This window comes from Periplaneta americana, chromosome 1, assembly GCF_040183065.1.
Source record: "Periplaneta americana isolate PAMFEO1 chromosome 1, P.americana_PAMFEO1_priV1, whole genome shotgun sequence".
Classification (NCBI taxonomy): Eukaryota; Metazoa; Arthropoda; class Insecta; order Blattodea; family Blattidae; genus Periplaneta; species Periplaneta americana.
The window spans coordinates 100,212,913-100,240,831 of NC_091117.1; the positions used below are offsets into that span (position 1 = coordinate 100,212,913).

Consider the following 27,919-nt stretch of genomic DNA (forward strand, 5'->3'; position numbering starts at 1 on the left):
ATTACGTTTCTTGGCATTATTTTTCTTCAGTATTGGAAGCAACACTTTCTCTGTAAAATCTTCAGACCATTCGCTTTTCTCATATATTTCGTTGTGTAATGATAGAATTTCCTTCTTGTTTTCATCCAAGCATTTCATTAATTCAATGGGGATTCCATCAACTCCTGTTGCTTTCCCATTCTTCATTTCCCTAAGTGCTAGTGCAACTTCTTCCCTTAAAATAGAAAATCCTTTTTCGTCTTCTGATACGGCTACTTATTATTCTATAGCCAAGTCATCTGGACGATTCCCAGGTTCATATAACTCTTCTACATATTTCGTCCATCTGGTCAGTATTCCTGGTTTGTCTGTTATTTCATCCTTTATAAACCACATGGATTTCCTGTCCCTATTTGTGAAGTCCAAACATTTTCCTTGAGGTACATTAAATCGTATCTTCCTTTTCTCTCTAGATCCTTTATTTCTTCACATTTCTCTTTCATCTAGTCTTCCTTTGCTTTATCAGTTTCTCTTCATAGTTCGCTGTTAAGTTTCCTGTAGTTTCTTCTACCTTCTTCTGTGTTGATATTTTTCCATTTTCTCCTTTCCTCCATCTTCTTCAACATTTTCCCTGTGACCAAGTTTTCTTAATTGTCACACATTCTCTGTATCTATTGTGACAGCCCCGTCGAGACTCGATCACGCGTCCCACAGAGGGCAGGATGTGCGTGGAAGGATCGGGCGACGTGGCGAAGGAAGCTGCAGCCACGAAAACTAGAGGGGCGCGACGTAAGGGGAAGGACGGCACGCTGGTGCATGCCGAGAGGGGAAGAAAGCCAACTGCTGCGCATGGTGAAGGGGGAGAAGAAGCAGCGTGATTATTTTCGAAAACGAATTGTCCAGTAACGGAAACGTCCGGAAGGCCCGCGAAGCGTTGCCTAGCAAATAAAAGGAAGCCAGCCTCCGAGAGGATTTCAGATTTGGACAGCAGGCCAGTTAGTCTTGTGTAGCAGTGAAGCCAGCTTTGAGACCAGAGTTCGACTTGAGCACAGTCTACTATATACAGTCGCGAAGCTCAATATGTAGTAAATATGCAAACATGGGTAGTTGCCCACCACTAGGATAGCTACTATCGCGTCATCATCGCAGATCTCTCTCCTAGCAGCCGACAAAATATGTTACACTTTCGTTGTCGTGTTCTTTTGGAAAAATTAACACCTTCCTTCCATTATTGAAATATTAAATGCATAAAGTTAATTTATTATTTTAATGAAGTATATTAAATTCCACCATAAATTCGAAGATACCTGCAAGAAATAAGTTAATATAATTTTTGTTTGTGCAAAACGAACTGAAATTACTATAATAGTTTCACTCATTCAAGATTATAGCGATAATTAACTATGAAACCAATAAATATTGATTTGCATTTCTCTTTACAACAATAATAATGGAAATATGAATTAATGGAGTAACTTACGTGTACCGGTACTTGTAGTGTAGGCTTACGTAGTTAACAAAGTGGGATGAGGTTAAGCAATAATAATCACACCAGAATTGGAAATAAAACGTGATCAATAAATTTTATTGTAACAGACTTTTTCTACGTCTCTAGTAAAGCAACAAATAAAAATAACAACAAAATTAACAGCTATAATTAAAAACATATCCTTTGAAGAAAAAAGTAGGCCTAAGCAATAATAATCCCACCAGAATTGAAAAGAAAACGTGATCAATAAATTTCATTAAGACAAACTTAATTTTTCTACGTCTTTAGTAAAATAACACATTAAAATAATAACAAAATTAATAGCTACAATTAAAAATATATCCTCTGAAGAAAAAAGTAGACCTAACCTTTATTTCTCTGGAAATTTAGCAGCCTAAGTGACAGAACTTTAACCGGTATCTAATGTCCTTTCGGTTAGACTGAAACATTTCATTGTGAAATTTAAGGATATAATGTATTCTAACAGTCACAAAGAACTTCAAATTAACAGTTTTGTTTCTGCACAGCATTCTTGTGGAAACCCAGGAACCTTTCTGAATCTTTCGGAAATCGGGAAAAGGATAACTCTGGCCTCTTTCTCTTACTCTTGCTACAATTTATAGCACTACAAACGTCTCCTCCTTGTCCCATATTATTATTCCAATTATTATATTTTAGCCATTAACATTTTCATTATAACCAATAACGAACATTTCACAACCATCAATGTGAAATACGCAACGAGCTAGCACTCGATAGAAATACGATACAGTCCAAAGTCGACCATGGACAGTCTATTGTTTCTAGTTGCTAACCGCTTGGAGCGCTTTATCACGAGATTTGCAAAAAAACACCTCAATCTTCGCGACTGTATATAGTAGACTGTGACTTGAGTGTGTCCGCAGCTGTGTGAGCATCCTGGCCAGTGGACTGTCGCCGGAAGTCCGGAGTTCGAGTGCAGTGGACCGCAGTTGGGGGACCTGAGTTCGAAGTTCAGTGAACTGTCTCTGAAGGTCTGGGATTCGAGATACTGTGAACTCGAGTGACTGCGCTAGAGGAACTAAGCCGAGGCAAACGAACTGTGAACTGAGAACTGACAGCTCTGCTTTGTAAATAGTGCTTTGTGAACATTAGTTAAGATTAACAGTTCATTGTTGTTCTCAATAATCCAAGTAAATTGTCATTGTCGTCTGTGGAGTACAATAACGAATACTGTGTTACTGTGTGGAGTGGAAATCCCATTGTTGACGGGAGTGTTTACATTCAATAATAGAAAGTGATTATTGTTGTTTGAAGTAAAAGTTACACTATTGTTTCTTCTGCTATTGTCTGTATACATCTTTTTAGATGAGTCCAGTACTCATTACTATTCTCAGCAGTGGCGAAGCTAAGGTGTAAATCCTGGGTAGGCTGAAAAAAAATCAGCTTATCTTGTATCTTTTTATAGGGCAGATGTCCATCAGCTTTTATATCATAATTTTTTTTGTGCCACAGGCTGCACAAGAAGATTATGACCACTCATTTTCATCCAAACAGAATGCAGGTAAAACAATATAACTTATTTGTCTCAGAGCAACCTGTTAGACAAAGATATTTCCTTACACCATGACAATTGAAAATTTATATTTTTTCTTCCTCCATCTGCTATTTTAATATGTAAATGTGGTGTCGATCTACTGTCTTTGTAAGCACATTTTGTTTCATACACCCAACTTTAAAACAATTTCTCTTTTAATTCTACAAATAATGACTTCACTCTTCTCCAGTATGAGTCATTTTACGCAAAATTAATAAGTGAATAAATTAAAAAACACACGCACGCTTTTGATTAAACTAAATTCAGCAATGTAAATCTATGCACCTGTCAACATGTGATCGCAATCACACATATGCAGGATGTAACTCTTGCCCTCTATCTTTTTTTAAAATTATGTAGTCCCGCACATTCACAGGCAGTGCTGTAAAATCGAGAGGTTCAAAGCTAAAGTGGATCAAGTCACAAATTTTCATAAATTGAGTTTAATTCATTTTCTGATTATCTGAAGTTGGATCTTTTCCGAGCAGTAATGGGTCAAGTCTTAATTCCAAGCATTCGCCGGTAGGTGACACCAGTCACTTTTGGCTCAAATTATTTGCTCACGATGTTCTGAACCTTAGTGGATCAGTCACTAAAGCATTCATCAATTAACATCACAATTGTTTACATTGTATAAATCTAGAATTTGAGAATGGAGCAAAATTATTGCTAGTGAAATTAGATAATCCACTAGAGCAAGTTAATTTTAAGTGCTATTATCTCAAAACTACGTCTCATGGACTTGATCCACTTTAGCTCTGAATGCCTCAAATATGATCTATGCTCTGTGTGCCGGTGCTACTGCTAACTGTTCAGTTATTTGTAGAAGCCACCAATAGTGTAGGGATAAAGCGCCTGGCTTGTGTGCAGGATGTCACAAGTTCGATTCCCAGTCTGCAAACATTTTTAAATGTTTCAGTTATTAGAGGAGATAAGATAGGTGCGCCGTGGCGTCGTGGTCTGCATTTGCCTAGGACTCGCGTTACGGAATGCGCGCTGGTTCGAGTCCTCATGAGGGAAGAAATTTTCTCATGAAATTTCGGCCAATGTATGGGATTGGTGCCCACCCAACATCGTGATGCACTTGGGGAGCGACGATAGGTAGCGAAATCCAGTTGCGAATGCCAGCTATAACGGCTGGCTAACCACACGATACCTCCATTCTGGTTGGATGATCGTCCACCTCTGCTTCGGCATGTGGGTGTGAGGCCAGCAGCCGGCTGGTCATTCTAGGTCCTTCATGGGCTGTAGCGCCACGGATTATTATTTAAGATAGGCTAACTAGTGATTTCCAGAACTTGTAATTTCGAGCACTGTCTAGTAATCCTTGATGAGAGAGTCATTGTGCCATAATGGTCGTCGGTACAGGAAATTCTTACGAAGAAAATGCCGCCATTACTGGAGGAGATCCCAATAAATGTTTGGCAAGGAATGTGGCTGATGCATGACAGCACACCAACCCACAGAGTGGAAGTAGTCCGCAATCTTCTTAATGTTATCTTCGCTATATGTTGGATTGGAACAGGAAGGACTAGTACCATGGCCTACAAGATCTCCAGATCTTACACCTTGCGACTTCTTCCTGTGGGGATATGTCAAAGATCGGATTTATGCCAAACAACTGACGACCCCCCAGCAGTTAAGGCATTGGATTCGGCAGGCATTCCAGTTCATACAGCGCGTTGTGCTATGCCAAGTAATGTTGTCTGACATCAGTAGAGGCTTGTCTCTAAGTTGAGGTAACCGCTTTAACTACAAATTATCTGTGCTTAAATTGTTTTCAGGTGCAATTAACAAAAACAACTACTATTCAGAATAATCCTTAGAAATTCACTACAATAACAATGTCAATTGTACACAATTCAAATCGAGTTACTGTTGAACAGAACTGCATAAAATAAAGACCAACTTAAACAATAACAATTTTATAATTTTGAAACAGGTCACAAACAAACAGTGGTGATATTCAAGAAGTTTAATAACCAGGTCTCTCATGTGTACCTATGTTAAACATATATGGTATATGTCCACAGTAATTGCAAATATTACCTAGAAATAATTTAACAACTGGTTCGTTCAAACCGGTGCAAACCAGCCGAATATCACCACTGAAACAAAAATACGGTGATCGCAATCACACATATGCAGGATGTAACTCTTGCCCTCTATCTTTTTTTAAAATTATGTAGTTCCGCACATTCACAGGCAGTGCTGTTGACCGACTGTACACTTCGGTTTGACAGTGACAGTCCTTGCCGATGTTTTAGTTACCTCCATTATTATGATGGTTTTTTAAAATATTAAGAAAACATATTATCGCACAAATGTCCATGATCATCCATATAGTGGGACATCTTGTCAAAAATTTTTAGTGTTTTGTGGGGGAGACTGGTCGTCTCTTTCTTTATCCACTAGTTTCTAAAATTGTTACAAATTATTATGAATGGAATAAATAAAATGCAAAACCCAGTATTAAAAAATACTTTAAGAATTGCATACAATACAATTACACGAGTTTTTTTTTTACTCGTACCTTCCCTTTGGCAATACAATATTTTGATTTACTTCTTGTTTGGCATTGGATCAGAGGACAATGAATTTTTAAAGGTTGGGAAATAAAGCTCAAAGGTCTCTACAGTATTCTTATGGCACGTAAAGAGCCAACCCTGTCCTTGACAAAGAACCATAATTATGGTGTCTAATAATTACCAATGGATCAAATTAATGACTTTTCCATTACCACTTTAGATAAATTCATGACCTCTCGGCAATGTGCATGTCACAATGACATTTTTTTTAAATAAACCCCTACCTGAAAGCCATTTGAGATGAAAGCTGGATTCTTTTGTGTCATATTATCGGCTTAGAGTGTAAACCTGCTATGAAAAAGGAAATTTTACAAGGAAAGCAAAAAAAACTCCGAAACTTCAGACAAAACTTATGATTGTGCTGACATTGCTTGTACTATAGCAAAAGATAACTTACTTTGTTGCCCTGAAAGTAATAAATGAACAAGTGCTGAATGTCTCTTTCCTCTTTCATGTATTTTGACTAATATCAGTCAGTCACAGTCACATTTGCACATAATACATCTTGCTTTAAACTTGTTTCCTACTGGTCGAAGCCACAATTTCCAGTTCTTTGAGTCATCATGATGTAGCCAGTTTAATTGAAACTGTACTTCCCAGGCATGAACATACACGTAAAAACCTGATTCAGTTTAAATTAAGTACAATGCATGTGGTTGATTGATGTGTGATCAGAAAAAAATTATCTGTAGTTCCATCCTTCACCACTTAGCATGGAACATCAACACGGCCAGAAATTCAGTTTTAAGTCTCCTCAAAATATATTGTATTTTTCATCATTGGAAACAATTACAGTACCTATGGCATGAAAATATCTATAAAGCAATATATACTTACCAAACTTTAATTTGATTCAGACACTTTTTCCAGTCACTGAATCCTTCATAGGAAAACTGTGATCCTGACTCCATTTCATTTAGAGAGAGACCACGGAAACCACAGAAAACATATCCTATGCTCTCACAATATATCAACAAAGTTCTGGATATATTTTCTTCATTAGTTAGCCTTTTTCAAATAAGTTAGAAATTAAGAATCTACGAGAGTTGGATAAAAAGTAATGGCAACATTGCTACTGCTGCTATGTCAGGATATGAGTCAGATAGCTTTAGAGTGTTGTGGAGATGAGAACAGAAGTAAGGTCAGACAAGCTAGTACAGTGGGTGGTTGTATGTTATCCAATGTCTTAAGTACAGGAGAATAATGTAGTGCCCTAATGACATGTTTATGAAGCTGGAACAACGTTCTTGGATCAAAATTGAAGTTACATGAGGTCGTAGTGCACAAGACTGTTATCAGGGACTGTGGAATTATGTGGTGCAGCATTGTCATGTCGTACAGTGGTGTGATGAATGAAAGTGTTTCGTGAAGATAGGGATGCTGTTCAGGAAAGGCCTCGTTCAGAACGACCATAATATTCAGCTTCGTACTTCTCTGCTGGATATTGAACACCAATGACTGTGCTCCACATTCTGTAGGATATTCTTGGCTTTCGCAAAATTGCAGCACTTTGGATACCTCATCAAATCATTGAGGTGCAATAATGGCAGCACTATGCAATTGCACAGGAATTCCTGAACAGCTACCAGAAAGTGACGACTATCTTGGACAGATCCTCACTATGGACGAAACATGGGTTTGCTCATATGACCATGCTTGAAGCGACAACCAAATGAATGGAAGCAGGATGCTTCAAGACAGTGCACTCTGCACAAGGTGGTGTGAAGGTGATGTTCATTGTGATGTATGACATCTTTGGGGTAATACTGCACCATACTGTGACAGATCTTATGCATCGTTGGTGATTAGAAGTAATGGAACATTCACCATACTCATCTGATATAAATCTGGCAATGATATCTTCCCCAAAATGAAAGAGCGATTTAGAGGGAAGCATTACAACACAAGAGACGCCATTATTCATGCCAGAGGATGGTCACTTCAGGACATTAAGAGATGGATGCACTGATGGTGTATGACGCCTTCCACAAGTGTGGCAGGAGGTGATAAACATGGGTGGCAATTACAGTGAAGAAATTTAAGTGGTGTTTCCTCTGATAATGAAGTCATTTCAAAATTATAGCACTGTTGCCAATACTTTTTATCCAACTCTCATAGCTTTATTATATTGACTTTTTGTTCACTGATATTCCATTTGATAGGATTACTGTGCAAACAAGGGAAGACTTGTATCAGTGCAGTCATGCTGTCCTTGATGTCTTCAGGAACATGTCTGGTCTGGTCTGAGCTTTCTCCAACATAATCTAATTCCCGCTGCTTAAGAGTACCCTTTACTAGTCTGAAATATGTTTGAAGCTAATATTATAAGGGGCGTTAGCTACTTCCCCTTTTTAAGTTTCAAATTCTGATTGTCACTAAGTATTTTTCTTCTGTCATTGATTATATCATTAGACAAGTATATTATAATACGAGTAAAACAAATTACAAAATGTGTTCTAAGATTAACTAACTGCCACTGCTGGGTTTTGATGGCACAGTCATGTAATTGTGACATTTATTAAATTTAAAGGAGAAGTCAGCAAATTAAAAATTTCATCGTTCCTAACAATGCATGTGTTTATTAGTTTCACTAAAATTGCCTTACTGTTGGCGTACAGCATACAGTTACAGTCGGTATACGTTTTGTACAATAGTCAGGGGACACAAATTCACTCTTGGATTGCCATCAAACTTTGTAAGAGATAAACTAAAGAGAATGGTCAATAAAGTACATAATTAATTTACTCTCGGTACTTTAAACATGTCAACTTCCGTCTTAATTATATTAAATAAAACTTTGGCAATAAATACATAAAAAAAAAGCCACCCATAAAGATTTATGCTATAGGCGACTACCTAGACTTGCCTATTTATAGCTCATTCAGTAGTACAATTTATGACAAACAATGAATTCGCATGCCCTGGTCAGTATCAAAAATGTCAATACAGAATTTTTTAAAAAATTACGAATTGTTAAAAATTGTATATATACAATTAAATGCCAGTAATTAATATATCAATTTTATCTTCACATTCTTAAATCAATCTGATTCAGAGCACTGTTGTTATCTGTACAGCTCAGTTGACAACTGATTCTAACAAGATATGTAACACAGTCTGTTTTTAAGTTATGTACTGTATATGTATACAAAATTGGGATTAAAAATTTATCATGTTCATTTTCAACTTATTTACGACAGACAGAGGAAAATCTACTAACAAAACTAAAGTCTTAGTAGCACGACAATGACTAGATTTTTAATTGTAGTATTGTGTACTGAACAATAATGTGCTGTATAGAGAACATAAGTACACTTTCTTAACACCATTTTTTTTTCTCTTTACTGATGTGTGTGGTTTGAAAATGCTCATATACACGAAGGAAGAATTCAAGGAATCTACTTTTATATTTGGGGTCTTCTTACAGTGAAAATCTGCCTCACATTAAAGGATTAAAAAATTACCTATGCATAGGGAACAATCATGATCCCAGTATCCAGAATTCGAGTCAATGAAAGATGCAGATAATACAACACCTCTGAATTTCAACTGTGCTAACAAAATCTGCATTATTAGCACACATGGATAAAGGGGTTGTGATTAAAAAAAAAAAACAATAAAGTAGGTCCTATAAAAATGAAAACAATCTATTCCACCCTTGGCACTAAGGAATTTTTAAAACTGTTTTACTGCAGTTTAATTGTTCTACAGCAACCTTTAAGATCCATACATAAGTTACAGTCATGGTATGCATACACTCTAATGCGTCATCCTCTATCATTAAATACATACTAATATAATCTTCTTTGGTAAATAAATATGGAAGACATGTTTCATTACATGTTTCAATATGGAAGACATGTTTCACCATTGGCTATCTGCAGTTCTGTGAAATTCTTACTGCAATATGGTGGAATACCTGAGTTGACTGTGCGTGCTTCCATGTTCGTCACAGGAGTTCAAATTGAGCAAAAAGTGGAGGATTCAGAAAGGAACAGTAAAAGGAGACACACATGTTTTGATAAAGAAATGTCTTTACAATTTATTGCATTAACTTAAAACAAGTGTTACGATGTTGCAAATAATTATGGCAACTGCAGTGTGAGAATAATGTACTGGTAACAGCCACAATCCAAAAACAAAACATTAGTATGTGATATAAGCAGTAAAAAAGAAAACGCTCTGGATTGTGGCCATTGTCTTAAGCACCATATCTAGTAGAAGTCCGAGTCTGAGCTGTGGTGGGAGAGGTTCGACTGGTCCCCTGCGGCAGCCTTCATTTCTGGTGAAGTCACATTATTGTACGTTGAGAAGTCTGTGGGTGACACAGGATGCAGCTGCAGCAGCTGTGTTAATGTCGGATGCTTCTTTAGGCCTGCAAACCAATGAAATAAAGTTTCTAATTAATTAGTCAACTATTGAAATGTGAGATTTGTGACCCTAATAAAATTTTATTCACTACTGCTTAAACGTCAGTCAGACTTCTCTCCAAGTTACTGTGTCTCACTACTTACATCCTCAAATCCAATCAGATATCATTCTCAGTCTATATTTTGGTCTTGTTAACATTTTCCTTCGAGAATTTCCAACCGAGCATTTCTGATTATTTGAGCTTACTTCAAATAACATGGAAATGTTTTAATGTTTCACAGCCCAGTGCATATATTAGAAAAAGTATTATGACGTTGAAAATAGTTATTTATGATACAAGTTCGTAAAAGTTTTCTTTTTGGCATGAGTGTAAAAGTTTTGAAATGAGGCGAAGCTGAATTTCACAAACACATGAGATCCAAAAAGATAACTTTACGAATGTGTATCATGCAATCTTTTTTCCTACAATAGCATAAATTTACATTAAATAAATATTTCAAGTTGGAGAGAATATAATATCACGATGTCACAGTAGCAGATAAAACGTCTGGTAGTAACAATACAGGTAGACCACAGCATCTTAGCCAGAAAGATTTGTATCAGACAGTAATCATAGGTAGTAACAGATTCTGTATTGTTAATACTAAATATGCTTAAACTACAGTACAATACAGTGAAACTTCCCAATAGTGGACACCGCTGAGGAAAAATTGAATGTCTGTTATTGAGAAGTGTCCGCTATTTAGAAAATTGTTAGTATGTACTGTATACAGTACATTAAAATTTCTCATACATATTCAACACTATATTTTACAGTACAAAAATGGAACTCTCTGCATCATAATCCACAGTTAATTCCCGATTTACCACGAAAATCGTCTGTAGCTGCATTTAGATTGGCAACAGGCCATGATTGTTTTGCCAAACACCTGCATAGAATTGGAATATATCAGTCTCCTAACTGTCCATTGTGCAACTCAAACCAAGAAATGGATTCGGAACACCTCAAATCTGTGCTTCAGTGGCTGACCATGATAATATCTTTGAAAAATATTGGAGTGCAAGAGATCAAATGACTTTATTGTCAAACGCCTGGCATTAGAAAACAACAACATATTTTACAGTACAGTACAGTAGACAGTGAGATTGTTTACAGTATTCATCCAGAGAGAAATCGTACCAGGTTCATCACAGTTGAAAATGTCTCTCTCATCAAACCCTTCGCAAATATCAGTAAGTTTACTTTTCCAATCAGATGCAATTTCTGGATCAACAGAAGCAGATTCACCACATACACTTTTGTAGGAAATATTGTGTCGTGACCAAAACTTGTCTAGCCAACCACCCGAAGCTTTAAAATTAGAATAACCCAACTCTTTTGCAATTTCTCAGGTTTTCTCTCTAATCAAGGTCCCAGATAAAGGCATCTTATTGGCTCTAACACAGCAAAACCATTCACATGTTAAATTGTCAATGACAAGCCTCTCAGTTTTAGGAAAAGCTCTTTTTGTGTTTTCATATGGGTCAATGTTACTTATGTCCCGCCCACTAGAGAGACATAGGCCAATTTTACATACATTTAGTATAATGTGTCGAACGTGTTGCTTCTTTGACAGGTTAGGTTTGGTTAGTTTAGGTTTTTGTTATAGCCTACCTTGCATATACGATTATAGCGCAACATTGGCAGTGATAAAAGTGAAATATTCGTTCAGTTGGTGTTGAATACTCTACATTCGCCCTCATTTGCATTCTCAGTGTATGATTTTAAAATAACATCCTTGTTTTTCAAAATTTCACTAACCTGAGTTTTTCCCACATTAAACTTTGTGGCCAGCTCATGAACACTTAATTTCTCCTTCTCACTATGCTTTACAATATCCACTTTCTCTTCTAGTGGTAAACGTTTACGTTTTTGTGACATTTTTAATGTGACTGTACTTCTGAACACTCAACTTGAGAAACTAAGAAATTACGGACTGCTCACGTACAGTATCACAAGTAACAACTGTGCTGCTTACCTTCAATAAAGTACAAGAATGCACGATAATGATTGTTGCAAAGAATGCCATTAGAATTCCGTTAAATTTTACAACTGTCTTTTTTCTTTTTTTTCTTTCACGCTGTCCGTTATTTGGAAGTTTTAATTGTTGTTGGGAGATTCACTTCAGTGTCCGCCTCCGTTATTGAGAATGTCCGCTATTTGGAAGAATTTTATCATAAGGGCCAATGTTATTTTGCAGGGGAATTTTAAAATGTCCGCTATTGGGAAGTGTCTGTTAAGGGAAGTTTCACTGTATTACATTCAATCATCTTGCATTTCACATTGTGCAGTTAATTTTATATACGTTGTACAGTAATTATTAATTAGTCTTTCAATGTTCATTTTTCCATTTTCTTTTCACTGCACAGTTCTCTAAAGTGTCCAAACAATTTATTCAATGATTCCATTGCATTCATTTTAAAGTCTTTAACAATTGTTTCATACTGAGGTCTTATGTTTTGAAGAGCATGAATGCCCTCTTTTGAAGTAACCCCAAATCTCTATCATCAACCCATCAGCTTTTCCAGTGTCATTCCGTCTTCCTCAGGTATAGGGATACCTATAGGGATTAATTTTCGACTGTTGGTGTTTAAATTCTTTAAAAACGAATAAGAATTTATAGTCGTGCAGAGTTGGCATAAAAAGTGACAAAAGAGCAATAAAACAGTAACCAACTAGCCCAAAGATATAAAGGATGTATTGTTATACAGCTAGCGATTGTCCTCGTAATAACCATAAAAAATTCCTGCAGTATCCATCAAAAGATTTTCCTTTTGACAGTGATCATTACAGCCAGGTTTCAATCCAAATAGACTGTGGCCACTGGTCGGAGTATGGGGTGACTGCTAAATAAACAGAAAATTTCTGTTGTTTTTATGGAAAATTCAATTGTTTCCAGACAAAATTTGCCTTTCAGCCAAGTGGCTACTTAAATGAAATGACTGCAAAGGCAGGTTTCACTGTACATACAAAGGTAATAATTAAGTATATGCAAGAAATGGAAGGCAGAAAATAGGAAAGATTGGAGAGTGCTGGGTTTGCAGTGAAAGACCTGCCCTTAGGCAGAACACTATGAATGAATGCAAGAAATTTCATGTAATAGTGTTTTTATCTAATACATTTTATCACATAATTAAAAAAAAAATGGCATTTTACCTCACATGAGAATCTCTAAATCTAATATGTACTTAAGCAAAAGAGATTAATTAAAGTAAAATATACTTCCAAAGATGATCTTTACATTTTTAAAAGAATCAGAACTATATTCAATGTTTTTTGTCTAAAATTGAACTAATTAAATCAATAATATACAACATTTTCAAAAGCAACAGATACAATAAAAATAAAATGTCCATGAGACATTAAATTTACGACCAATAAATATAACTTCTAACATTTAAAAATTATGGTGTGTATCACTGCCACCATATTCCTCATTCTGTTTCCATTAGGAGGTGTCATTTCGTGTTGCATTTTAGGAAAAGGAAGAGGAGAGGTTGTGGGTTGGATGTGATCTGACTCCCTTTCTTGGTCACATCTTGTGATGAAGCTATAACACACAAAATTGCAAACTGTACAACAATAATTATTTATAATTATATTCACATGTGTCTGTAATGCACTTTGCAAGAACATGTCATCTCGGTCAAGTGATTGTCATGTTTACTATTAGTCCCCTTTGAAAGTGATGGATATTTAAGGGTAGTAAAATTCTTAGTGTGCCTACCTTCAAAATGAAAGAAAAGTCAAAGGTCTCATGCAACAGTTTTGTGACACGTAGACTGTCCCTGTCCATAAATAACAGGATTATAGAAAAAAAATCACAAACATTTTCTCACTCATTTTGTTAGTCATCATTTTCATTGCCATATGATCTAATGGAACATGTTCAACTTTTTTTTTCTCCCCACAAGGGCAATATTCGGAGTTTAATGTATTTTGTATGTTACAGTGAGTGATTTGAGAAACATTAGTGTGTTACATTTTCGACACATAATGACTATAGGTTGACTTCAGTTGTCATGGAAATACTAATGTCATATCTAATAAAGTGACAATGGTAATGAGTCCATTCCTACACCCAAGGGGAGTCCGCATATATACATAACCTATTTAGAGGAATTTATTATAATCCATAGGGGAGGGGGTTGTAATATATTTAAAAAATAATGTTATTCAGTTGTGGTTTCACATGGACACGAAAGACTTGTGTGCACAGTACATGCATAACTATAGAAAGCATTGAAATATTACAGGATTCTGTGAATTATTATTATATTTTTGACATTTTAGTGTGTTAGATGATCTGAATTTGTATTCTGTATTTAATTTTTTGGATGGTACATTGGTGCAAATATTAGTGTTGTTTATTGCCGTGTAAATTATCAAGAATTTAGATTTATTTATTTATTTTTTTATTCTGTCTCAGTCTATTAATTTTGTTTACAACTATGTTTACTTAGTAACGCAAGAATTTTTATCTTAATTGACTTTTGAAGATATACATATTGTCCTTTCTGTAATAAGAATTTTAAGGAAGCTCGTGGTTTACATATTCATGTGAGTAAAATGCATATGGATAAAAATCAAACAGATATGGATAATGCTATGCTAAATGAGGATTTGGAACAAACTATATCAGGTATGTCACAGAGAGACAAATGCCTTTATTGTGGCAAGTTCTTTCGATCTGTCCAAATCCATTAGCAAAGCTCATCCGGAAAATTATCGCAGTAAGATTGCTAAAAAATATGCTACTGGTGTCGAGAACCAAAACTTAAGTTCAATTCATCCCAATTAGGCTAAAAGAGACCCAAAAAATACTAACAAAGCAAAACCTACACAAATTCTAGATTTTGAAGAGAAGTTTAGAACTATTATTAATAATAATGACTTTGATAGTTTTGAGAAATTACTTCATGATCTTACTAATTATTTAATGCATGCTAGTAATACTCTATTGGGACCAAAACACCCAGCAATTAGATATCATGAAGCAAGAAAACGTCAAGAAGGAAATTGTTGTACGTCTTATCTTTAAACTAACAACCCTGACAGATTAGCCAAAAGAAAACAATCGGAAAAAATATCACTATGAACTTGTTCAAATTCAATATTTTAACAAACGACGTAAAGTGGCATGACATATAATGCAAAACCAAAATGGTTTGAGGTGCAAAATTTCGATTGATAATATTTATAATCGTTTTAGTGGTATTTTTGAAAAAGTCAATGATAACAACCCTCTTCCATTGCCTACAGTCTTAAGTTCTTTTGAAGATATTTCTATTTCAGAATCAGATATTAACGTTGCACTTCCAAGAATTAAAGCAGACACTTCTCCAGGGCCAGATAGCATAATTGTGCGATGTCTTAAAGAGTTGCAAACATCTACTTTATTGCATATAATAGCAAATGGAATGTTGAAATTTCGAAAATGCCCAAAAATATTTAAATCTGCGAGAACAGTTTTGATATATAAAGATGGAGATCCCCTTGAAATAAAAAATTGGAGGCCGATATCTATTTTTTCTGTTATTCACAGGATTAGAGAAAAATGTTTTGATAAACAATTGAGACACTATATGGGGTTCTCACCTCATCAACGAGGCTTTATTTCTCTCCCTGGAACTCATATAAACACTTCTATAATTAATGCTTGTTTACAAATTTCTAAGTCACTGAAGAAAAACTGCTTTACAGCTTTCTTAGATATGTCAAAAGCATATGATGCTGTTGGGCATGAGCATATCAAACGTTGCCTACTTCACACTGATATGCCTGAAAATTTAAGAAGTGTTATAATTGACCTTGTACAAAACTATAATCTACTATTATTAGTTGTATTATTGTTAGTAGTATTTAGTATTATGATTAATTTCCACTCCATTCTACGTAAATAAACAACCCTTACGGATCTGTATTATTTAAGTAGTAAACTATTACGCCATAAACTACAATCATAATGTACTGTATCTGAGGATAAAATAGGGTTCCACTTGTGATGTATAATAAATAAGTAAAATTCCTTCACTGTAAATATAATGAAACATGTATTTTATTCACTACTGTATGTTTACCTTTCAATGTTAAAAGCACTAGGAATTAGATCAAAGAAGTTTTCTGCCTATAGAGTAATTCAAATTAAACAATAAAAAATCTTTTTCCTATCTTAGTACATATGTTTGGTCATTATTAACTAATTACATAACATCAATAAATAGATCCGGAGATGTGAATCTCACACCATCTTCAATATGTACTATTGGAATTTTCATATTTATTCTGTTTTCAGATACCGGAGATACTGCTAGGGTTAGTTAGCAGTATCAATAGAATTGGAAGTAGGTGGATATTGGGCAGTTTTTTTTAAGTTGATTATTTAGTAACACAGTGTCAACTGCTGGGATTGGTGATAGCGAGATGGTATTTGGCAAGATGAGGCCGAGGATTCACATAGATTACCTGACATTCGCCTCATAGTTGGCGAAAACCTCGAAAAAAACCCAAATAGGTTATCAGCCCATGCAGGAATTGAACTCGCACCTGAGCACAACTCTGGATTGGCAGGCAAGTGCCTTAGCCGACTGAGCTACACTAGTGGCACCCTAATGGACAGTTTTAGAATTCTGCTTTTGATATAAGTCAGTGGAATGTGATAAGATTGTTTTACATGCCACAATGTTAGAAGCTCAGTGTAGAACTATCAGCTTTATTTCTCTTCTACAGAAAGCTATTTTTATGTGGGTCCTTTAGGGAAACACAAACCATTAGACCACCGAGAAAGATATTGGTGTCATGAAGGTCGGATATACTTTTCTAATACATTTTGTGTGTTTTATAACAATTCAGTTTTTATCATGTTACCCATGACCGGGACCATGTATTTTTAGTACTAGAGATAAACGTAAAAAATGATTTTTAGCTGTAGTTAGAAGTATGTAAAGATATGAAATTAAAATTTGGAGTGAGTCTTGATGGAAGTCCATCTGAATGTACGCAAAAATTTCTCACGTTTGTCCACAAATAGCATATATATTAAGGGCTCTTGTTTACTGCACATGCACAGTGTGTTGTAAGCGAAACTTATACAATAAGGGAGCTCGAAATTTTATTTCTGTATCTGTACACATGTAGTGTTAAGTGTATGTACTTCAACTATGACACAATTTTTTCTACGAAAATTTTCGAGAATTTTATTTTTTTTATTATTTTTTTTTTTGTGCGAAAGGTGATATGGAAGATAAGACATAAAGGAAGCATGGACAACAGGGTGTGCTTATTTGGTTCTGATAAAGTCGAGAACAAGATCTAAGAGAGCGTATGAGACATTTGTAAAATAAGTTTTGTTGTTTAGTGAACTGTCCGAAGACAGGTCTGAACCTCATAAATGACACCAATAAGGCATCACTCATAAGGCAACTAAGCCAGGAGATAATGAGGTAGGCTGGCCAGTTCCTTTCCTCCTCCATTGCAGACATTGTCAACTAGCTATATATTACACTAACGAGACTTCAGACATATGCATACAATTATTGTATTTCCTCTGACACATATTGTCAAGTGAGATGTACTGCCTGATAATAGATGTACATATTAGCCAGAACCTCAATCAGAGGTTCAAACGAGTATCAGTGAGAAAAATTTGTTAGCTTATTTTGCAGTTCTGGAGAAGTTAATAATACCCTCAGCTTAAAGGAAGTGGATAATAGTACTGATATAAGCTTCAACAACTATACAAATTATACTATTACTATTAACTGTTCTAAATGAAGGTCTATGTTTGTAGTTCAATGTACGACACTTATAACTGTGTTTGTGGAGCAACCAAGTAACATGTGGTATTGTCAACTTATGAGACATGACAGCATCGGTAAGTACAACAAAAGAATATAATTGCCCAAAAATTACTTTTTAGTGTCAAGGATGATTAAAATATACATTTCCAAAAAAATCTCGAAATCGGATTTTTTGCTGCATTAAAGTACTTTTTCTTTATACATCACATCAGAAAGTAAATGGAGCTGCTTCAGAAAAGTGAGTCAAAGTATTACAGCAATGAGTTAATACTCAAGTGCATACACACATGGTAATAAAACAAATGCAATTTTTGTTACATTTAAGCACAAAGCATGTAAAAAAGAATATAAGATTAATGCGAGAATGGAGATGGTATGGATAAGTTTTATAAACCGTGTTAAAAGGCAGCAGTCAAACAAAAATGAAGGAACATAATGGGCATTTTACAGCATAACATCTTCAGAAGAAAGATATTTCTCCACTCAATGTTATGACTACGAAACGTGATTCAAAAAGTACGTGACAAGAGCTCTAACTGGTGACATATTCCCTCTCTTGTTCCAATTTTCTGCCAGGAGTGCAACAGCCAATCTCTGAACATTGTTCCAGAAGAGCCTTATTTCATAAGAATGAACATTTCTTAAATGCTACAAAGATTCGTAATCTTTTGAGGAACAGAGAATTTGATATTTGGTGTCGTCATCCACAGAAAGGGAAAGGCGTAGTTTTATTTAAACAATATCCTGGTGCCAAAAAATGGATTTGTAAACACGAAGGACTCTCCAACAGCGAATGGCGCGATGGCATTAAAATGGTTGGAAATGTTGCTGCAGTACATGCTGTGCCAGGAAGATCTCAGGACAACCATTGTAGGCATTGCCACAACGAGGTTGAAACTCCTGCACACGTCCTGGGATCCTGTCCACATGGCAAAGCTCTGCGAAACGCTAGATACTACCAAGTATGATCAATTATAGCCATATAGCCACTGCCCTTAAAAATGCCGATTATAACAACTCTGAAGAAGTACATGGTCTCTCCATCACTGACAGTACAGGGCGCATAGATACAATAGCTTTCAAGGTATCTACAAGATCTGAATTCATAATTGATCCCACTGTGCGTTTCGAAATGAATGAGGAACAGCCAGCAGAAGTGGATAAGGAAAAAAAGAATATCTACAATCCTACCATTCCCTGTTACCTTCAAAAGTACCAGCTAAAAGAGCTTGAAGTAATCGGACTTCTGGTTGGAGTAAGAGGTACAGCTACTTTCTTCATGAAAAATGTGTTTAAGAGGCTTGGAATACCTACATCTATTATTCTGATTGTAACCTTAGCTGCATTGAAAGGATCAATTGCTCTCCTAAAGCATCACCTGTATTCGAAATGAAACTAAGTTCATTAGCATTCTTTACTTTTTTGTAACACTTACCTCACTAAAACTAGGTATATTTCCACTAATCTCAAAATGTATTTGGAGCTATGTACTTGTAGGGGTTCCATTGTCAAAACATAATCAATGGTTCAATGAACTTGTGAACATTTATACGGTTAAGTACTCTTTGTCCCTTGTGGCAGCTCATGGTGAGAAGATTTCTAAATTCATGCAGCCATTAGATGGTGTATATGTTGCGTCAGACCCTTGTACAATGGCTGCATGCACAGAAACATGGTCAAATTTGGAAGTTCGTAGTGTGATCCGGTTTTTGTGTCTGAAGGGTACCTCACCAGCAGAAATCACTGGGTTCCAGATCGGGACTGTAAGGAGAACTGTCCAGTACCTCCCACCGGAAGCACCAAACTCACATCTGTTTCCATGACATGATATTCACACCGTACATCTCAACAAGTTGACGATGAATTTCTACTAGTGAGGTGCCCTTCAGATGCAAAAACCGGATCACACTACGCACTTCCAAGTTTGACCATGTTTCTGTGCACAAAGCCATCATACAACTAATACTGCAAGGGTCTGACGCACATACTTGCCATCTAATGCTGTGATAAAGCTGTGTTCTGCTGCTGTGGCCTTGGCAAAAAATTCGAACAAGAGAGGGTATATATCATGCATGAAAGCTATTTTTATCTTACTTTTTGAATCACCCTCGTATTTTGTTAATGTTAATGCAAACAGTGACACACTCCTTCACATAATATGTACCCTGATATCTGCTGCGTGACAAAGTCTTCCCTTCTCTCAATGATCTCTGAAACAGTGTGTCAAAACTTGTATTAACACAGGTTCAATGAGTAAGACAAAACACTTCTTACTAGAAACTTCCTTAAAATTTCATTCACTCTGCTAACCTTGTGTTCATATCAGATTTCTTTGTTCTCAATAGCGTCTCATAGATGGAGAGTGAAAGAAAAAGGTCTCAATAACTTACATGCTATGGTCTAGCATTAGTCAAATGTAATACAGATTTTCATTTTTTGAAATGATAAAACAGGAAGTAGTTTCATGAATAAGAGAGTAAGAAGTACAACAGAGACACCTTAAAGGAAAATGAATAATTGAATCCGATTTCTCATGCAAAATGTCTATAAATTGGCAACATGAATCTCAGACACAGTCTAGTAAAATTTACCTTGCTAGATAAGTAAATTGGAAGCTTCTAGTAATCAGCTCGTGTGTTCTTAAGTTATTAACTACCTTTACTATTAAATCAAAATCATTCGTTATAATCGTATTTTAAATCTATTGGTGGCAATCTTAAGACACTAAACATACTCTTAATCTTGTGCCACTAATTGGCAAGAGAATCTCAACTTACAGTGGCAACTTATTTTTGGTTAGGTTTTTCAAGAGGTGAACACAAGTAGGCTAGGCATCAGAAACCTAAGAACAAATCCTAGTAAATCTAAGTAAAGTTGATGGTGAATAAAAACGTTATAATTATTATTTTTTTTAATGATCCTGTTCTCTGTGTCATCATTTTACCATTCCTTCCTTAGTCATGAACATAGTAGGCTAATAATAATAATAATAATAAATAATAACATAATCACCATAATCCATGGGCTCTGGCATAAAAAATTGAGAAGGCTCTAATACACTAAAGTGGTGAAATAAAATGAGCTGTTAGCTGGGATGTAGCATCCATGTTACCATATAAATAGAAATAAAGATTATTCATAGTTCACATTACAGTAGAATCTCGATACAATAATTTTCTGGAGACTAGAAAAATTTGTATTATTGCATCAGAGTTATTGTTTTGAGGAATTATGAAATTTTGCTCAAATTAATGTTATAAAGAAGAATATAATAGAAATAAGTATAAAATAACATTACATACTATGAAATAACTTTTACTCATCATTTGATTACCCTACTTAAGTTTTCTTCTCTGGCTACCACTTTGATGAAAGTAATTGCATGTCTGTCTTTAAAACATTGTAGCCAGTCATTGCTTGCTTTGAAGTTCGAATCAACATGTACACTGGCAAAATAAGTTGACACAGAATAGGGCCTGTTATAGGAATGTTAAGTGCCCTCACTTCATTAAATCACTTCAAGGTATTCTGCTGCCATAGTTTTTAAATGATTATGTTCAGGATTAATTTTTACCACGTCTTGGAACACTGTCCTCTATTTCCTTGCATTTCTTTATGAATGTTGCAAGTGTTGACTGCATAAACCCATACTTTTTAACCACTTCAGTCTGCTTCAGTCCCCTATCTAAATCACTAAATGCAGCTAATTTAGTCTCTGAACTGATTTGTTTTCGTGTTGCACTTGCCATATTCACAGTTCACAGCAGATAAATATTAAAAAATTATCTGCCCATACCAACTGTGTATGAAAAGTTAATCGAAATGTTGCATTGAAATTAATGTCACTTATGAATAGCTACCTGAATTTTGGACACATTGCAACCGGCATGGCACTAAATTAATGACAAGCTTCCTCTCTGATTTCAATGTTAGTGACATTTTTCATTTGTGATATTGTCTTACTTGCTTTAGATAATAGCATCTGTTAAATTGTTGTTACATGTCACTTCTTTTAGAGTTTGACTGCTAATAACTAAGATTTCCATTAGTTAGTTGGGAGAGAGCGCACAATTTTTTTGGTCCCATGGACATAGCCAGTGATGTCATTCAGCCGGTTCGCTTCTTAAATTGTCGTAGTCTGCAGAACTGGTTGATAAATTTTTACGTCAAAATCATGATGTATAAATGTTGTTACATGCCTGATATGGTGCTGAGACTTGGACCATGAATAAGGACATAAGTAGAATCCAAGCAGGAGAAATGAAATTTTTAAGAAGCATAGAAAAGAAAATAAGAAGGGACAAAATAAAAAATTAAGTTATTAGACAGACATTAGGAGTTCAAAAATTAAAAGATACAATAGCGAAAATAAGATTAAAATGGTTCGGTCATTTGAAATGAAAGTCAAAGGTGTAAGAACAATAGGACTAAGAGGTTAGATCAAGTACGCATAGATTTACAGGAGAGAAGCTATAACTGGAAAAGAATTGAAGAAGAGAATTGTGGTAAGATAGGACTTTGTGGAGGAAGCTATGTTCTAAGACGACCAACAACTGACAAGCAAACATTCTCATGAGGGCAGATAAAAATAATAATTTTTTTTCTTCCACCATGCTAATAATGTCAAAACAACTCCTTGTACAAATGTTGGCCACTCAAGTGCAATTATGAGGGTCGTCCAGAAAGTAAGTTTACCTGGGGTCGTTTACAAAAAGAAAACACAATTTCATGGAGCGTTTTGTTGGAACAGGTACAGCAAATGTTGAACTATTTTTTAACATATTCCCCACTGGAATCGAGACATTTGTCATACCGTGGAATCAATAGAATTGTGTAGACAGCTGTCACATAGATTCCGATCCCAGGCGGCAGACTTCTAAGACACAGGGATACAAAAGTTGATCCCATCGTCTAACAAATGTCTCAGTTGCAGTAGTGAATATGTTGTAAAATAGCTCAACAATTGCTGTATCTGTTTCAATTAATCTTTCCATGAAATTTTGTTTTATTTCTGTAAATGGGCCAGGTAAACTTACTTTTTGGATGGCCCTTGTAACTGCACTCGAGTGGCCAAAATTTGTAGAAACACTTGTTTTGATATTATTAACATGGTGGAAGAAAAAATTAACTTTTTTATCTGCCCCTGTGACAATGTTTGCTTGTGAGTGGAAACGTCTACTGATGATGATGATGATGATGATGATGATGATGATGATGATGATGATGGTGATGATGGTGATGATGAATAAGATACCTTGTTTTCTCGAATAAGTCGCACACCCCGCTTTTGAAAGCGAGTGGGGGGGGGGAAACTTAACAACTGTATTCACGAGAAATTAGAAATAATTAAACACAAAAATACATTTCAGTTAACAATAAATATCCTGGAACAGAACGCATTTCAAACCCATCCTTTGCACATGCACTGCATAAATGTCAGTTGGCTTGCTAAGCTGGCTCTTTATACAATATCCTGCAACATTTACACCACACTTCAGTATATTAACTACCTTTATTTTGTATGATACTACGTGGTTTCTTATAATAAATACCTATCACTATTAACTTCTTCATTCTTCTTTAACAATGTTAACAATTATTAAAATACCTGCATGGGAAGATTATGTCATGCGCTACCATCTTAGAAGCTGTGTGGGCAGAAAATCAGGTAATGTTGCCAACTTCATTTCAAATAAGCCAAACACGTCTATTTTTTACTTGTATATTTCAGAAAAAAATGTGTGTGGTATTCGAGAAAATACAGTATTTGTCTTCTTCTTTCTTAATATATCTGCTACATTTTTATTCCATTTGAATGAAATAAATTATTTTTTCATTAAGGGTATAATTGGCAATACTGAATGTATTATTAGTTGAATCTACTATCTAATATTCATACAGAGCAAAGTGCAATGAAGCTAAGAGCATTCATGCAAGCTTTTTCAGTAATGGTCTAAGAAAAGATAGAGTAGTTGATGTTTCAGAAAGCCTAAAGGTTAAATAAACTTAATGTAACACTAGAGGTTATAGGCCTAAATGTAAGTGCAGATGCATCTTCGGATGTTTCAAACAATTTGTCAGTGTGGTCAGATATTCAAAGCTAGTTGGAGTTGTGAATATTCTGTACTATTCTCTTTCATGACATGAGTCTGTAATTACAAGTTTTTAAATTACTTCACACATAATTCTACACTAGCATGTTGCATGCAATTTTCCTTTAACTGTATTTAATATATTTGATACAAAATTACGAAATTTGCTGTAATTAGTGGAGAGAACCAATTGTTAAAAAATTTAGAATGACACCACTGGGCATAGCACTACCTAAATACGAGGCTGACTGCAATACCTGAGTGAGCACTATCAACTCAAGGGTGGGATTAACCAATTTATTTAATTTCCAAATCCTATAGATAGTATGGGCAGCTATTTTTTTCTAATTTGTTTCCGCTGTAATGCAAAGCACTAATAATATGGGGAGGTTTCGACACGAGTTCATTAACAATTCTCTTGTCAATAAAAAGAATCTGATGTACCAAATACACCTTTCATATAAACCCTCACCTTTTTGGAAGTTGTTTGGCTGCTGTGCCAGTAGTGTCACAGAGGGGTACATGGAAAGTATAATAGCAAGGCACTCAGCCACATCTGGATCTGGTGCACAAGCCAGTGCAGGAGTCATCCCGTTGCAATCCACAGCCAGTACTGACGCTCCCTTCTCCAGCAACAGCCGTGTCACAGCAACCATGCCATTTCTGGATGACAGATGCAGTGGCCTACAATGCAGACACAACACAGCTCCAATTCTTGTCTTTAATGTTTACATCAACAAAAAATATACAAACAGAAACATGCTCGAAGAAGCATGCTACTGTTTACTACGACAACATGAAGAAAAGAACAATATTATTATAATAGCATCATACTGTTACATACATACAGAAATGAGTAATTCAAATTATTTCTTTAAAATTAAGCAACTATTGACAGACAATAAAAAGAAAAATGAACGGAAAAAGAATAGAATACACAAAATTGAAGAGAAATTGTGGTTGACTGACTTTCATAGCATTATAATTTACAATTATGTGACCCACTGAGTTAGCTCTGTGGCAGTGTGTCTGTTTCTAGACTAGCCAACCCAGGTTCAAATCCTGGCAGGGTCAGAAATTTTCCTAAATCCCAAATCTCTCCGCAGTGCATATAAAGAGAAGGCATGTATTACTGTTGATAGTGATTCATCTGTTGGACAGGGATGTTAAGCCTGTCGACCCCAGTGGTGCTATTTGACAGACGTAGGGTACATGCCGGCACTGGGTTTCCCATTCTCCCTTCCTCATCTTCATCATCATCATCCACTCCCTACACTACATTTACACATACACTCATCCTAATACACGACATAACTCTTCACATATACACATCATGGCCTGCCGAAGTGGTGTGGAACTTGAAAAATAGGTCATAGTCCTGCCATCTGTCCGCAATATGTGGAACCCGAATCACGCAAGTGAAGTGGATAGGTATTACTATTATATATATATATATATATATATATATATATATATATACAGGGTGTTTAAAAATACGAGGCTTAATTTCAGGTATGTATTTCCCACATGTAGACAATCAAAATAGTTCATTACAACATGTGTCCGGAAATGCTTCATTTCCGAGTTATGGCCTTCACAACATTGAAATTCACCGGAACGTTTTTCTTTCCGCAGGTCGTTGCCGTCAAAGGAGACATTAAGAGGGCACTCTGACAGTTCATTCCGAGGCAAAGGTTACATTCAGTGTTGTGTAGGTGTTAGACTGTGCGACATGTATTCAAATCAAGAGCTGGCAGAGATACACTTCATGTACGGTACGGCAGACGGCAATGCTGCGCTGGTTCGTCGTTTGTACCAGAAGAGGTACCCACAGCGACAATGTCCAGATCGGAAGACATTTGTACATCTCCATTACCGTCTGTGCGAGCATGGGAAATTTAACTCTCCTGGTTTGGGAAGGGGACGACCAAGATCTACAACTCCAGAAGTACAGGAGGAGATTCTGGAGGCTGTGAACATGACTCCTTCTATCATCACACGAAGGGTAGCGTTGCAAGTCAATGTTCCTCATACGACTGTCTGGAGACTGTTGAAAGAGTATCAATTGTATCCTTATCATTTGCAACGTGTACAGGCCCTGTCACCAGCAGATTACCCTGCACGAACGAGTTAGGTTCTGTCAGTGGTTCTTGCAGCAGTGTGGTGTAAATCCGAACTTTCCTGCCTTAGTATTATTTACAGATGAAGCACAGTTCACACGAGATCGCATAACAAATTTCCACAATCAGCATGTATGGGCGTATGAAAACCCACGTGCAACTGTTCCATCTCATCACCAGGTGCGGTTCTCCCTCAACATGTGGGCCGGTATCATTGGTGATCAATTAGTTGGACCCCATGTACTTGTAAACAGACTTACAGGGCAGGCGTACACAAACTTCCTGGAAAACACCATACCTCATGTTTTAGAAGACACTCCACTGATCAATCATCAACACATTCACTTCTTGCATGATGGCGCTCCTGCACACTTCAGTCGTAGGACTACGGCTCGCTGGTACTTGGATCGAAGGTTTCCTGATCGATGGATAGGTAGAGGTGGCCCAATTGCTTGGCCTCCACGCTCACCTGATCTGAACCCTTTCGATTTCTACTTGTGGGGCCATTTAAAATCATCGGTTTATTCGTCTCCAGTGCCTGATTTGGAATCCCTTCGGAATCGAATTGTGGCATGTTCTGAGGACATACGCAATACTCCTGGAGTTTGGGATCGTGTTCGCAGGTCAATGAGACATCGATGTGAGTCTGTATTCAAGCAGGAGGTGGACATTTTGAACATCTTCTGTAATGACAATGACCTGTGGAAAGAAAAACGTTCCGGTGAATTTCAATGTTGTGAAGGCCATAACTCGGAAATGAAGCATTTCCGGACACATGTTGTAATGAACTATTTTGATTGTCTACATGTGGGAAATACATACGTGAAATTATGCCCCGTATTTTTGAAACACCCTGTATATATATATATATATATATATATATATATATATATATATATATACTAGTGGCCTGAAGCAACAACAGCTGCTTGTATATTGGATCACTATTTAAAAAATAAATAAATATACAATTAGAGTAAAAAATAAAGCAATAAGGAACACATTACCTTTATACAATGTCATTGAAGACAGCAATTCGACCCAAATAAAATTCTATGTATAAAATCTAACTTTGCATACTGCAAATGCAAATAATCGAGTCAAACACAACACTGATTGAAAAATATAACTTGACAAAATTAGAATGAGACTTATATTACAATAATGGATGCAAAAGGGTATCTGTCGGATATAGGGGGGAGAGCCATTAATCCTTCCCATTGAAGGCTTTAAGGAATCAACCTGGACAAATACCCAATGTCCCATCCCTTCCTTCCCGTGGTGTAGCTGTTAGTAAGCATAATTTTACGAGCTGAACTAAAGGGAGGGGCTACTCATGCATTAGCACTGGTCAGCTTGATGAGTTAATGACTGAATTTGGTATAATTTTCCTCTATCCAATACCTAATTCGCTCTTTACCTTTTCTATCCAGTCCTCTGACGAACTCTTATTTTCTTCGATCCCGACGGCATTAGAGCATTCGAGGCCTAGGGGTTCATTTCCCTTTCCTTCCTCCTCTTTCTACTTTTCTGTTCCTAGTGCTGACCTGCTATGGCACTAAAATCGATCTCCAGTGACTTAAGGAGGGATCTCCCAGTTAGGTCCAATGGATCTGTCGACCAACAGCAGGTGTGGTCCTCCAGACATTCTGGGGGTTGTGTGTGAATGAAATAGACACCAAAACGTTAAAATATGTGTTCACTTAAATCGGCTACAACTTGCCATTTAACCACTCCAATATGAAATGAGTACCATTAAGGTAAAATTGTCCGGAGGTAAAATAGTCCCCCAATCGGATCTCCAGGTGGGAACTACTTTAATGGTACAGAATCAACTAAACATCTTACAATGGAATGCTGGTGGT

General features: G+C 36.1%; 1 protein-coding gene across 3 annotated transcripts in view; it reads right to left on the reverse strand.

The window, feature by feature from the left end:
* Positions 1-8,191: 8,191 nt before the first annotated feature.
* LOC138698725 (serine/threonine-protein phosphatase 6 regulatory ankyrin repeat subunit A-like) overlaps positions 8,192-27,919 on the reverse strand; it is a 193,841-nt gene continuing 174,113 nt past the window's right edge. Inside the window, exons 18-20 of one of the 3 annotated variants that reach the window (XM_069824948.1) lie at positions 24,407-24,618; positions 20,007-20,052; positions 8,192-10,007 (exon numbers count right to left, since the gene is read on the reverse strand). In XM_069824948.1, coding sequence (XP_069681049.1) covers positions 9,929-10,007; positions 20,007-20,052; positions 24,407-24,618 — 337 coding nt within the window. In that variant the 3' untranslated portion in view covers positions 8,192-9,928. Of the gene's footprint in view, positions 10,008-20,006; positions 20,053-24,406; positions 24,619-27,919 lie in introns of those variants that run through there. The other 2 variants (XM_069824939.1, XM_069824957.1) reach the window with 2 other exon arrangements.